This window comes from Pleurodeles waltl, chromosome 9, assembly GCF_031143425.1.
Source record: "Pleurodeles waltl isolate 20211129_DDA chromosome 9, aPleWal1.hap1.20221129, whole genome shotgun sequence".
NCBI lineage: Eukaryota > Metazoa > Chordata > Amphibia > Caudata > Salamandridae > Pleurodeles > Pleurodeles waltl.
Genome location: NC_090448.1, coordinates 95,105,346 through 95,120,027, shown reverse-complemented (window position 1 = coordinate 95,120,027; position 14,682 = coordinate 95,105,346). Strand labels below are relative to the sequence as shown.

At 44.4% G+C, this 14,682-nt stretch overlaps 1 protein-coding gene across 1 annotated transcript in view; it reads left to right on the top strand.

The window, feature by feature from the left end:
- LOC138258990 (histone-lysine N-methyltransferase SETMAR) overlaps positions 1-13,651 on the top strand; it is a 42,357-nt gene extending 28,706 nt beyond the window's left edge. Inside the window, exon 2 of the mRNA XM_069206354.1 lies at positions 11,670-13,651. Coding sequence (XP_069062455.1) covers positions 11,670-12,473 — 804 coding nt within the window. The 3' untranslated portion in view covers positions 12,474-13,651. The remainder of the gene's footprint in view (positions 1-11,669) is intronic.
- The last annotated feature ends 1,031 nt before the right edge of the window (positions 13,652-14,682 follow it).

Below are 14,682 nucleotides of genomic sequence, written 5' to 3'. Positions count from 1 at the left end.
AACGTCAAGCAGTAGACTGATTAACAGAAGCAAGATCATAAAGAAATAGAAGATAAGCAAATTGGTTTCCATTGCTTGCTCACGCACGTCTAGCAATGAAAACTGCATACATGTAACACTGCATTCTCCCTCCCCTTGAATCGAGCATCCTTAGAACATGCTGCAGAGATGAAGCACAATCAAAGGCCTAGACAATGAAATAAGTAAAGTCCTCCAGAAATAGACATCAAAGACCAGTTCTTCATTTCATAGGGTAGCCTACAAGGGAGAGCAGCACATTAACCATGTAAAAGAATATCCTCCAGGGGTAGAGCACTCTGAGGCCGGTTAACCATGAGAAAGAATATTCTGCAGAGATGTAGCACACTCAAAGGCCCAGTAACCCTAATCAAGAACATTCCCCAGAACTGAAGCACAGTGAAAGGCCCCATTAACCATGGTAAAGAATATTATCTGGAAATTGAGAGCACTTAAAAGGCGTTAATTGTAATAAGTAGCATTCACATAATGTGAAGCATGCTTAAAGGCCAGCAACTCGCAGCGAAATGGGGCGAATGGCTGGCCATCAAGCATGCTTCACATTATGCCTCTCAGGCCCAGTCCCAGAAGGGATGCAACCCAAACAAACAGCCAATGATTGACCTGAAAGCTGAGCAGCACTTTACAGTGCTCCGTAGCTCTGTGACTCTTAAAATGACCCATCGGGAGGTGCGATCTAGAAGAAGATTGTGCTCATTTGCATCCTCCTTGCCTAAGTGGAACCTACAGATGATTACTGTTTCCCTAGTAAAGGTTCTTTATTTACTTCACTGTGAAAAGGCATCTGAGAGACAGTCGCCTACGCGTTGTAGCCCAGGTTTATCTTGCCAAGATGAACCAATACTTTGCTGTTTAAGCCTCTTCAACATTTTTCCCCCCCCCTCAGAATTGTGTGCCATAGCCACTTTCTTTGGTAGATAAGTGTGAATATATAACTGGGTGTTCACTTGGCGACCGTGACTGCCATTTAGGTGTCTGAGTTCCAGAATTACTTTGGTTTAACTGTTAGTAGTGCCTCAGCTAACGTCTAAAACGTGCTCTACTAGGACTGTGTTACTCTAAGTGCCCTGGGAACACAACCCAGGGCACTTACTGTGTCCGCCTTGTGAGCTCCAGAGCACTTTGGTAATACAGAAGGAGCCACAGATGCTTGTGCGGCCCCTTCTGTAATACTGATAGCGCTGGGGCACATGTAGCACCAGTGCTATCTCAAGAGGGCACTTCCTCATTCGCTTGGGGGTGTGGCCAGATGCAAATGATAGAATCTCTGTGCCTCTTCGCCATATTATGGACGTGGATACACATACAAAGAAGCAGTCAGGAGGCGCACTGGCAGTATACCCCTCTCAGGGCAGCCTTCTGGAGGGGACAAAGAGGGTCCCCTGGACATCCCCTGCCATCACCCTGCCTGCGGGTGTAGTCACTCACTGAACCTTCCTGCAAGGAACTCTCTGTCCCCTAACTAAAATGCAGGCAGGTGCCACCTACACAGTGAAACACAGAGCGGATGGATAAAGTGATTGAATCGGCCACTCTGACTGCCACTGAATGCGCTGCCCTAAGGCAGCGTCGAGTTTACAATTAGCCTGGGGGCAGCACAGTAATCGTAATCGGATGTACTGTTCATGTTTGCACCTGGCACAACTGTTTAAAGGTGCAGCATGGCGCAAACATGAACAGTGCACCCAATACATAAGTCTCCTGTTATAAGGGAAGAAGATGTGTGACATCATTACTTAGTAACATATTAATTGCTCCCTGAGTTCATTCCACTGACATGAAAGCCCACAGTATTGCAGTAAGAGGTGTGTTATCTTTAAATACATATCCTTTCTACTCTTTTCTGTGTATGTGCAAGATCGCCCACGCATGTCTTCCATTGTCAGGGGCTTCACAAAGGACAGTTTGTCTTGAGTCTTCATCTTACACACAGTTTTTTTAGGTATAATGGTTTGATGAACACTACTTGCTCAAGAGCACAAATGTCCTCCTTGGCAACCCTCGGGGGTCCCCGCAGGCATATTCACTGTGCTATTGTTAGCAGACACTGTGTGTAACAACACAACTATACATTCAAAACATGCACCAATGATTGGCCTCCTGAAACTTCTGCCAAAGTACTGTCAATTTAAAATTAAACTTATTTTAAGCAGAGTACCATGTCTAATATAATGAGCTCAATTTCACCTAAGGCATGTGGGTTAAGGAGGCGAGAGTCACAGCAGCAACGTGTGAGGATATTCAAATTGCAGAGGAATATGAATTCCTAGAAATACAGGGAGAACACCTTTGATGCACTCCAGCCTCCTACAAAAGCTGGCAAGTGAGGGGACACAAAAGACTAAGTCGTTATTTAATAATAGAAGTATCTGGATCTTGGATACATCATTGAATCAGTAATAGTAGTTGGACATTTTCGACTGGAAAGGTGGCATCTTCCATTACACCGAACGTTCCCTTAAAAACCCACTACCTGTGTGCACAGAGCTCCCTGCATCAACCATAATTGTACAGAACTGTCCTAGTGAGGGACACTCAAAGATGGTGCTCACCTGAGAGAGCCACTGGTCAGAAACTCAATCAGGATATTTAGACTCCTAATTGCAAATGGCGATAATTAAAGTACTTTCTTCTTTGGTCCAGCAAAAAAATTAGGACATTTTCTTGCTATTGCTTTCTGGACATTAACTGGTGTTAATGCCCTTTCCAGATGGTATTAACCTCTGCTAACTGGCTGGAGCAACATGTGATGGTGCATAGTGAGTGGAAAGCCTGTGCAACAAGGCTGTTAGCGCCCATGTCCCTTATCTCACCCAAGACAGGCAAGTAAACCATTGCTAGCTCCTTGCAGTGCCTGCCATCAAACCTACAATGCAGGTGGACATTATAACCCGCTGCCGAGGGCTATAACGGTTGATGAAGGCTGCAAACCCAAGTTAGAGGCCTGGGCTGCAGGCATGGGCCTATAATGAGGGTGACGGCATTTAAAGAAGAGTAAAGCTGGAGGCAGAAGAGTTGCGATGCCATTGGAACATTCCCCTCACTGAAGGTAAAATGTTCTTAATTGAAAGGAGAGAAACAGGAAGACAAGGATCAGACTGTAGTAGTAGAATGTGGATCTGTACAGTCATTACTGTCCTTAAGCCAATAGCTGGAGAGCTGCACATTAAATGGGGTCTCTTAAAGGAAATCCCATTAAACAAGGAGCACTTCAGAAACTCCATTCATCTCATAAATGATAATAAAACAGGTGTAATCCACAGCACCGGACTCCATTCAGTGGGATGGATTAAGGTGTGAGTTTTGTCATTGATGTTAAGGAGTGAGCCAGACTTCCAGACAATCATGGTGGTGCAGCATCCAATCGTAAAAGATGGTGCAATGAGTGGAAGTGGGGGGGGCGGGGGGGGTCTGTATTAGTTGTACCGGTGGGAGGGAGCACAATAGTCTGAAAAATGGGCCAAGTTCTTTAAACCCTTCAAATCAATTCAAGGATTATCTCCGAGTGTAGAATAGAAAAAAAGATTGACGAGTTTAGCATGTTCAGCGGAATCCGAAATACCTGCATATTTCAGGCTTCAGTCCCAGTGAGAGAGCTCTGGAGGCCCTTCTGCAGTGAACTGTGTACAATCTGCAAGCCACGCATTCTAACGCCAGGGAGACTGCTTGGTAGGTTAATGCACGTGCTGTGCGCAGAGAGGGAGAGTGGTGTCTTGGTACTTTTCTCATTTTCGCTATTTTTTATAGTGTGAGCCTAACTTAAAGGAGTAGTGGAGGGGGTGTAGAGAACGCTTCTACGTCGACAGGGTTATTTCAACAGCACTGTGCATGGGTTCAGATTTACACAGGATTACAAAAACTGCAGTGTGATGAAAGCGTTGCGTTAGTGGGAAATTTGAAGCTAGGATAACAAGGAGTTCGTATTTTCATATCACTTTTTAGGGTCGAGCGGGCCAGCGCTCTGGCCTCTGTTGTAATCTCTCTGTGGGCTTTTAACCACACCCATGTCATGCCCATCAGTTTGGTTGGTTGGTTCCTGGGCTCGCCTTTTAAAATTCGCTTGATTTCATTTGCCTTTTCCAGTGTTTAGCCCTCCTCAAGAGCACCAGTAAATGACAGAAAACATACGTGGCTTTGTGTCTTCCACCTGGCGTCTGGACTACTTTTTCTTTTTATTTCCTACACAGCACAGTAGTCAAATGCTTTGCATGACATTGACCCTGTTACTTGAATAATTGCAGTTTTACCAGTTACATGGATAATTGCACTTTTGCAGATACGTTTGACTGCGAGCGAACTTCTGTTTCTTTTTGTGTGTCTCCTTCACGCTCATGGTGGCTGTCGGCTCGCTTATGTGAAACTGTTTTACTTCTCATTTTCAGATTATGTGGCAAGAAAAGTTTGGTTAGGTATTTACAACGCGAATAGCTCTAACTCAAGCAATTGCAAGACCCACTGCATTTCAAATGCATGTTTACATTGCAGATATTTTCAGTTTAAGGCACTAAGAGATAACAGCTATTTGCCTAAAGTTACATTTGTAAGTCACGTACTGAAACAGGAATTAAAACCCAGATTGCCATGTCAAAACTAATACATTTCAATATCGTAATAGCGAAAGGCGACTTCCAGTATTACAGTATGGATTTCAAGAACATTAAAAAAATATATGTATTCACATTTGGCAAATACACTTGGAATTGCTTTGCTAAGGTGGGATAGGTGGTAAGTGCAGATACAATGAAGGTTTGTTTTTAGTGCATTCCCGTACACCGCCCCCCGCTTTAAAAAAAAAAGGCATTGCCAAAGCCAATAGTTCTCGCCTATATCAGAGCTATTGGCTTTGGCGATGTGTTTTTGTCATGTTGTACACCAGTGTGGTTGCTGTTCAGCATGGCTAAAAGTTGGTGGCATGCAGTGACGTAGAGTGGTTTTGTTAGTGTACAATGTCATAGAGTTGAGCAGGGGGAGTAGAGTGTCCTAGGGTTGAGTAGAGGGGAGGAGAGTTCATTGGTTCAATGGCACAGTGTTGTAAACTGGAGGGGGCTGGAGTGGATTGAAGTAGTTTGGTGGGGTGGGGTGGGGTGGATTGGATTGGATTGAAGTAGAGTAGGGTGGGATGGATAGAGTGGGGTGGGGTGGATTGGAGTGGGTGGGATGGATGGATGGGGTGGATTGGATTCAAATGGGTGGGCAGAAATGGGGTGAGGTGGATTGCGGTGGACTTGAGGGGATGGGATGGGATGGGATGGGATTGGATGGGATTGGATGGGATTGAAGTGATAGAACTGGGGTGGGGTCAATTGGAGTGGGATGGAGTGGAGAGGGGTAAATTGGGGTGGGGCGACTGAACTGGGGTGGATTATAGTTGGGTGGGTTGGATTAGAGTGGGGTGGATTGAAATGGGATGGGTATTGGATTGGAGTGCAGTGGACTGGGTTTAAGTGGACTGAATTTGAGTGTACTGGAGAGGGGTGGATTGGATTGGATTGGATTGGATTGGATTAGATTGGGATGGGGTCGGCTAAACTGGAGTGGGATGGATTAAGGTGGATAAAATAGATTTTGGTGGGTGGGTGGATTGTACTGGAGTGGGATGGATTGGGTGCAGTGGATGGGATTGCAGTGTGATGGAATTAATTTGAGTGGGTTGATTGGAGTGGGGTGGATAGTTTTGGATTCGAGGGGGCACATTAGAGTGGTGTAAATTGTTTTCGATTGGAAAGAAAAACATTGCTTTGGATTGGAGTGGGGCTGATTGTTTTAGAGTGCAGCAGATTGTTTTGGATTTGAGTCGGATAGATTGGAATGGAGCAGATCATTTTGGATTGGAGTGGGGCAGATAGGTTTGAATTTGAGTGGGGCAGATAGGTTTGAATTTGAGTGGGGCAGATAGGTTTGAATTTGAGTGGGGCAGATAGGTTTGAATTTGAGTGGGGCAGATAGGTTTGAATTTGAGTGGGGCAGATAGGTTTGAATTTGAGTGGGGCAGATTGGTTTGAATTTGAGTGGGGCACATTGTTTTGGATTGGAGTGGTGCATATTGGGGAGTGGTGTGGGTTTGGGGAATGGGAGTGGATTGAGGTGAGTGGTTTGGATTGGAGAAGGGTGTATTAGATTGATGTAGGGTGATTTGGATTGAGTGTAGTGGATTGATGTGGGTGGAGTGAGGTTGGGTAGATTGGTGTTGATTGGAGTGGGGTGGCTTGGGGTGTATGTGTTGAAACATAATTTCAGAAATTACACATAACAAATAAATATTTGCAATATTTACAACAAGGTAATTGTCCTCAGTTGAGAACAGTGCCCAAGAGCCAAAACAAAACATGATCTCAAGAGTGAGAAAAGAAGACTTGGCAAAACAAAAGAAAGTTAACTGTAGAAAATAAAACTTTGCAATTCTGTTTGTCCTGCTGGGCACGTTTTTGTGAGTCACATGCCTTTCTTTTGCAGGGCACTAGAAGTTGAAAAGAGCAAAATAGTACCTCAATCAAGTCAGGAGCAGCAGATGAGCACTGATTAAGTTGAATCAAGCAGTGCTTGATCCCTGCTCAACAGGGAAGAACGGAAATGATGCCAGGCTTGCAGTGACAAATTACGAGGCTTGAAAGAAGAGTGCCTGGCAAGCAATAGGCAGGCTCCAAGTCCTTTTTTTTGTTAATAAAAGTGTATTGCAAGCGAGACACATGCACTAACACATGCTCTGGTAGGCTCGACCCTTAAAAATACAACATGCTGTCCCAGGCTCGACCCTAAAAATACAATATGGGATGTTTTGTGCTGCTGTCTGCTCTGTATCTTTCAATTCCTTTTGAACATTAAAAGGGGTTGTTGAAAAGGAAATCAGGCAGTTTCACTGCAGCATAATTTGCATAATAAGAAAAATATTCTAGGATATTGTGTCTGAGAGCCTCCAAGTAGCTGATGACAAGCTAATAAGGTTACTCTGGGCAGAAAAGGCGAGAAGCAGTTTGAAATGTAAAGGTTTCTCTGCATCAGATGGTTAAAGAGCAATCCGGTGTCATTGTCTGTCAGTAGGTCCCCTTGTGTCTTGAGTGCTGCTGAGCCGATGGGTAACTGGAAACAGTCACTGTCCCCGGCCAACCGGGAGAGCATTCATAAATTCAGGGGGTATGACAGCCCCACTGCCTGAAGTGTGTTCATTCAGTACCACCGGGTGTGCAGTGCTGATGGAAGCAAGTGGCTCATGCCCTGATTTAAGTACATGGGACCTCTGCTGCCTACCTGGGAAATGAAGATATTTACATCAAATGCAAGGGGAGGGTGTCCGATATATATATATATATATATATATATATATATATATCTATCCCACAAAGGTATTTTTTTTCCATTTAAATATTCTTTATTACAAATGATTATACAATACTACAATTCATCCGTACAGCCAGATAACATTAAACCTTTAGCATATTTGATGGTTGTTCAATTGTTATCGAGGGTTTCGTAACATTCTTGAAATATGAGAAGAACGATACCTTGGACATGAAGACACTACTATGAAATCTTATTTCTCCAATTTATTTCCCGTATGTAATCTAGACTTTTATACATCCCTCTCATTACTTAGGATTCCCTCCTTCCCGTGTTGCCGCCTTGCAGCTGTGGAATTGTTCAACTGGCCTCTTCAGGACAAGTCTGCTCTGCACATAAATTGCTCCGTGATCTCATTCCATGTGTTCTGAATAGCCACCATCTCTTGGTTATATTTCCCTACCTATTTAATGACATTCCAATTAATTGTTTTTTTACTAGAAGGCCAATGACCTCTTAATTGTCTGTATATAGATTCCTGTTTGACACTAGATTACGGTGCAGTTTTGGCCTCTGGTGTAATGAATACAGTATATTGTGTGGTCCTCCAAACCAGTTAACTGAATTTTGCTGTTTGTATGCGTGTTATTAGAGTCTAGCTTCCTTACAAAATTCACCAAACACCTCACTTGGGGCCAGATGTAGCAAAGGGTTTTACCCATTCTGTGTCTATGGGAAAATGTGTTCGTACGTATGGCCCTTAGGCCCATATTTATACTTTTTCAGCGCCACATTTGTGCCGCTTTTTAACGCAAAAGCGGCGCAAACTTACAAAATACATTGTATTTTGTACGTTTGCGCTGCTTTTGCGTTAAAAAGCGGTGCAAATGTGGCGCTAAAAAAGTATAAATATGGGCCTTAATATTGCACATGGCAGGGCACATGCCCTGGCATTAGCAAGCAACAATTAGTGTGCCAAGCCTGGCCAAATAAAGTGGCAGGGTATAAACAGCGCCTAGAGGTGGCTCCGGTTCTGCGTCAGCCCCCCCTCCACCCACACAACATTATCTGATGGGCAACTCTCGTTATTTTGCAGCGCTTCTATTTTTTGTTTGAAACCCAAAGAAGAAAAAAAAAAAAAAAAATAATAAAAAAGGAAAAGTACCAACTCCCGAGAATCAACGCTTATCTCGCAAAACATCAGATCAGATTTGCTCCCAGGCTGGAAAGAAATGAATAACACACGAACGCTTCCTAATTTGGAAAGATGGAATGTTATGGTTTTCCCAAAATTCGGAAATGTCCAGGGCCCCCTGGTACTAGGTCCTATTTATAATCCTTGTAGACAGCTGTGCCAACGTCGCTATGTGGAAGAGGGGCCTGGTACACTTTTATCGACGGCACTCGGGTCAGTGATGAAGGCACAGGAACAAAGCTGCTGAACAATTTTTGACACAAGTTCTTATCACTGGAGACATTCGCCAGAAAGCTCCCTCCAGGCCTAGGCTTGAAGGAAATGGGGAAGTGGGGAATGACGAAACCACGGCTTTGAGAAGAGCGCAAGTGCAGACTGGTTTGCTTCGGCTCTTTGCATCGCACAAATGGGACAGGCAGATCTATTGGTTCCTTCGTGCGAGATCATCCCAGCTCAGACGAATTACACTGTGCTCGTGACACCCTTCCGAGAGTGGCACGCTTTTCTGTTAACTTCTTAAGGAGTCTATGGCCCATATTTATACATTTTTTGTGTCGCATTTGCGTCATTTTTTGACGCAAAAGCGGCGCAAACTTACAAAATACAATTGTATTTTGTAAGTTTGCGCCACTTTTGTGTCAAAAAGCGGCGCAAATGCGGCGCTAAAAAAGTATAAATGTGGGCCTATATGTGTTTGCTTGTGCCCCCCTCCTGCTTCTGCCTGGACTGGCAAGTTTCCAGCAGAGCTCCGTGCTGTGACGTTGGCAGTATGACTAGAAGTCAAGCACAGGGGTGTTTTCAAAAGGGCATAAAGGTACCACACCACTCCTGTTCCAGGAGTGGTGGGCTACAGGTTTCAGTACTTAATGTGTGTCTTGCACAAAAATGTGCAGGGGCCTAAAGTTTTTTTTTCTTATAAACTTGTTGATGACACTGCCCAGTGCCGGGTGTAGTGTCTTGAAACCTTAGTCATGACCTCCTCGTAGTAGGCAGTGCTTAATTTGTTTGTTGTTTCCGCACCGGCACTTATTTTTCTGCCTCAAGCGTTTACTTCGAGCAAAGGACACATGGGAAAGACGGAGGAAGAGAAACACGAAAAAGCGTCACAAAGGGAGAAAGCTGCAAGAGTGAGCTGAAGGGGCAGAGAGTGGCTTTAAGTGGATTGAAGAGGCTGGAGATGGCTTCAGGATTACGTTGCCTCAATATTCCATGTTCGCACTTTTAATTGCAGCAGTAGCGTGTTTGAGAGGAGGGCTTTGGGCACCGGCACATTTTAATTACAAATTAAGCACCGGTGGTAGGCGTTCTGTTCCACTTGAGTCGGCGGTGGGTGCAAGGTTCCACTAGTGACAGCTGAAGGGACACTGTGCCTGGGGTCCTTTCAATAAAACCTTAGCTCTTCCTGAGGATGCAAGATGCCTTTCTTCAACGCTTCCGCTTGTGTACATGTGTATATACACTGTATCCCACCAGAGTTTCCAGATACCAAAGCTACTTGGTTTTGATGCACTAGCATTTAATTTGTTTAAAAAAAAAAATAAAAAAAAAGATGGCGCAGGGGTCCGACATTTTTCTTAGGAACCCACATGGAACGGTGAATGCCAGTGTTGTTAAATCCAAGACTCCACTTCGTCTTTCTTCCACCTCCATACACATCCTGCCTCTTAAACTCACTCTTGGAAGGTTCATTTTCACCCCTGCTTCTCACCGTCACTGTTAAGTGCACGCAGAAGCCTCTGCATCTAATCCTTTGGTTCCACAGCATGTGTGGTCCGTAGAGGGAGAGTTTATTGTGCAAGCACCACCGTGATGCGAGCTCAGACGCCCCACTCAATATAGTTCAACATTGTTGTTATCTAAAATATAAAACTGAATAAAGAGCACTGCACAGGTTTAAATGAATAAAAATACTGTACGTGTTTAGAATAATATTTGGTTGCTTAGATATTGCATTATCACTGAAGTCATTGATTTAAAAAGTCTTTCAACGAGTGCACACACCCTTAATGAAGTCACCTTAAAAACATCAGGTCAGAATGCGAGGAAGGACAATGGAACAGTAACACAGACCTTTATAGGACCCTACCACAACTGCATCGAAAAAGGTCAATGATATAAAAGCTAGATTTTTTTTTGGGGGGGGGGGTTGCGGGTGTAACAATTTTCTTTTCTTGAGTACCTTTTCACTATTTTTGCTCTGTTTATTCATGTTGGACATTTATGATGTTTTGTGCTGGTAAATTTGATTTGTGGCTTGTTCATTCCAGTTAATCAGGGCTGAACCTTTTATAAGCGGAACCATTCTTTGTGATTGCATCTCTGCTCTCACTGACTCAGGCGTCCTTTGCACAATACGTTTATTTTTTTCTCAATAGGTCACTATGTACCACGGTAAAAAAAACCTGTGTGTACTTAACTCCATATTACATGTTCAAAAAGGTTGGATTTTAGGCTACAATTAAAAACTCCTGAGTCGCAATTTGTTGAGTTCAATGGAGGTAATTTCCAGATAATTTGGAACTTTTTCATGATTATGTTTATGGGCAGGAGAACGAGGGTGGTGGCCATTGAGAGAGTAGGGTGCACCCACAAACAGTGTTTGTGGCTCCTAACCTTCACAATCGTGTTCTACTCACAGTTGACGCGTCTAGAGTGCGTGCTACAAAAGGCTAATTTAAGTTTGTAAACTGAGCGGGTAGATCGCCCAAACACCCCATATTTTAAGAGGGAATAGTTGAAAAGGTTTCTACTCTCAGCAAATTATTTTCCAGTTGAAGAAAACAACAGTTTTACATCCTGGAAGTAAGCGTACGCTGGTGGATTTTGTTCCAGTAGAAAATCTGAATGTGCGGGGTAGACTTCAATAAATTAGTGATGCTTAGCCAGTAGAATCTTTGTGAAAGCCAGAAAGAGCAAGCATGGTACTCGCAAATTAGCACCCATATTTTTAGCTAGCGGCTCAGCATAACTAGGTGTTATGCTCAGATCCCTGTGATAAGTTGATTTTCTTTTTTTTCTCGGATATTGTTTTTTAATTGGCTATTTTATTGTTAAAATAGATTAAAATATAATGATGCAGCCAAATTTTGTATTTTTAAATAAACTAGTTATTTCATCTTGTGTACAGTTTCCTATATTTCTGTCTGTGCTTCCTTTACAGTACACACCAGAGAATGTGGTTGGACCCGGAGCTGGCCTCGACCCCACCGAAGTAATGTTTCCAGGGTGCCGCTGCCAGACCACGCCCTGTTCAGGGTTTACCTGCCAGTGCCTTCACCATGGTGACAATTACGAACACCGCTTCCTGAAAGTGGATGAAGCAACAGGGGTCACCTCCAGACCTATATTTGAATGCAATGTTATGTGCACTTGCGGTGAGTTGTGCCCCAATCGTGTTGTCCAATGGGGTCTGCAGACACATCTCCTGCTGTTCCGGACTGAGAGGAAGGGTTTGGGTGTGCGCTCCTTGGCGCGTATAAGAAAAGGACAGTTCGTATGCGAGTATGCTGGGGAAGTCCTGGGCCTCCATGAGGCTAGAAGGAGGATAAGCCAGCAGCAACCCTCGGACTCCAACTACCTCATTGCTGTGCGGGAGCACCTGCACAGTGGACAGGTTATGGAGACGTTCATCGACCCAGCAAATACAGGGAACATTGGGAGATTCCTCAACCACTCTTGCAGTCCCAACCTGGTCATGGTGCCAGTTAGGGTTGACTCCATGGTGCCCAAACTAGCCCTCTTTGCAGCACAGGACATTCAAGCAGGGGAGGAGCTCTGTTATGACTATTCTGGAAGGTTCCAGAATTTCACTGGTTCAGTAAAGGGGCAAGAGGAGTCCGCGAAAGTCAGAGTTCCACAAAAGCCCTGTCACTGTGGGGCCAAATCCTGCAGTGGTTCCCTACCATATGAAGCTGATCTGTACCACGGGTCATGTGAGGAAGACTCTGGCCCAGGTGTGGCCTGAATACCAATCAGAATAATGAGGTTTATGTGAAGGGTCAAGAGCCAAGGTTTGCCAAATGGAAAACTGCCTCCCCCAAGTTATGGACAAAAAGGCCAACATTGTGTCTCCTCCACTTTATTCATACTTCAAAGTTCGTGAACATTTTGGCTCAAGAGAGAACAACACCTGAGGTTGGAGCATCTATTCATTAGGTAGATTCATCCCACTGCTGGAGCGGTGATCTGTGGGAATCAAACTGGGACCCTGAATGGGTAGAACACATTCCAGAACCCACCTGGTCATTGGTTGCATGACTAAGGAACTGCAAATAGCTTTCTCTGTTTTTTGAGGAATGATTAACTGCTCCTAGAAATCTGAACCCAGACTGCCCGCCCCTAACACTAATGTACCCATTTAATTCAGGTCAGAAGGTATATTGTGAGTTATGAATTATAGTCATAGACCTGCCAACCTGCAATTAAATTTCACCATGTGAGGAGGGACCTCCTGCTAATAGCTACTTAAGAGGCACTCTGCTCTCCACTAAGCCCACCACCCCCTGCCCACCTCCAGAAATAACAAAGGGTCGCTGAGGCTGTAGCTGAAGTCCTGGGGTGTTTTCACACCTCTTAATGGACCTCGGCAGCTGACAGGCACAAAGGACGAGCTGGAAATTCATTGGTTGCTTACAGCCACAAGAGATGAGCTGGAAATCCATTATATGCAGTGGGTTCCAGCTTGCCTTGCCTGCCACTGTGTGATTTTTGGCTTCTCACTGGCTGACCGTGTGAAGGGAGCCAAAATCATGTGACACACAGCAGCACTGTCTCAGAAGGTCTGTGGCCAGACTGTGGGATCCCAAGGCAGGAAGGAGAAATCAGGTGGAGTCCGAAGACCGAGTCTTGCATTTTGCAGGTATTCAATTAAATGAGCGAGTGCAGATGCACAGAAAAGAACAGTGTCAGAATCAGTGCGCCCCCCCCTCCCCTTTAGGATGTATTATAGTCTTCAAAATACAACTGCATCAACTTATTTGATCATTATTTATCTGCAGGACTTAAGGATCCATGCATCACAAGTGGGCAGTTGCATTCTTACATTTCAGTGTTTCCATGGTTTAAGGATGTCGATATTTTATGTTTAAATTTTCCAAAATATCATTCTTCTGCTTCAGAAAATAAATAAATAAATATCCTTTTCTAGGGGTGTTCACTCTGGTTTTTTTTAAGATCTGAGCTTTCTCAATAGGAATCCACGATGTTTGCAGTGTTCTTTCACTTTCAGAGCCCGTGGTGGTTTAATGCTCACTGGGCTGGAGTGCTCAGTTCTACGGCTACTGTAAAAGCTGCTTCAAAAAGTAGTGTTCACGCTGAAACCAAGACTGCTCGCTGATTACAGGAAGCAGACCTCCTCCCTTGGAAGTATGTCTGCCAAAGCCTTGGTGTTCTAGTCCTCCATACACAACACATTTCACACATCCCAAACAGCAAATTGCTCATCGTGGCCGCAGCAGAATTGAAATGTAGTACGTATCATATCAAAGGCCGATATGAAATTGTTCTGGTGTTTGTAGAATCTGTGCAAAAACAACAAGTGATGGACGGAATGCTGAACATTGTCAAACACTCACCCCCAGTCACAGATCTGGGTTTAATCCATCGTTCTTTTGCTCACCATGCCACCCCAGTTTGGACCCAGCCATATGCAAATCAGTCTTGACCCTGTTCCTCATGGGAACAGTCCAGCCCGAACTGCCAAGCCAGGTCCTCACTGGACCGGAAACAAGCATCCTGGGACCGGTTTCGGGGTTTCACCCCTCATCAGCCAGGCTAGCTTGAATCCAGTGGCATGGGAAGCACGGGACCCACGTCTGGGCATACCCTTCCCACTTAGGGCGACAAAGCAAAAACAACAAGTGATGGACGGAATGCTGAACATTGTCAAACACTCACCCCCAGTCACAGATCTGGGTTTAATCCATCTTCTTTTGCTCACCATGCCACCCCAGTCCAAACTGGAACGGCATAAAAACGATGGATTTAGGCCCAGATCACTGTACTGGGGGGTGAATGTTTGACAATGTTCAGCATTCCGTCCATCACTTGTTGTTTTTGCTTTATAGAATCTGTACCAAATCAGGTTTTGATGCACGCCAAGATGTCTTACTTATTTGGTGATACCATACCACCTATAAATTATCTTCAGGAAGATACCATACAACCTATAAATT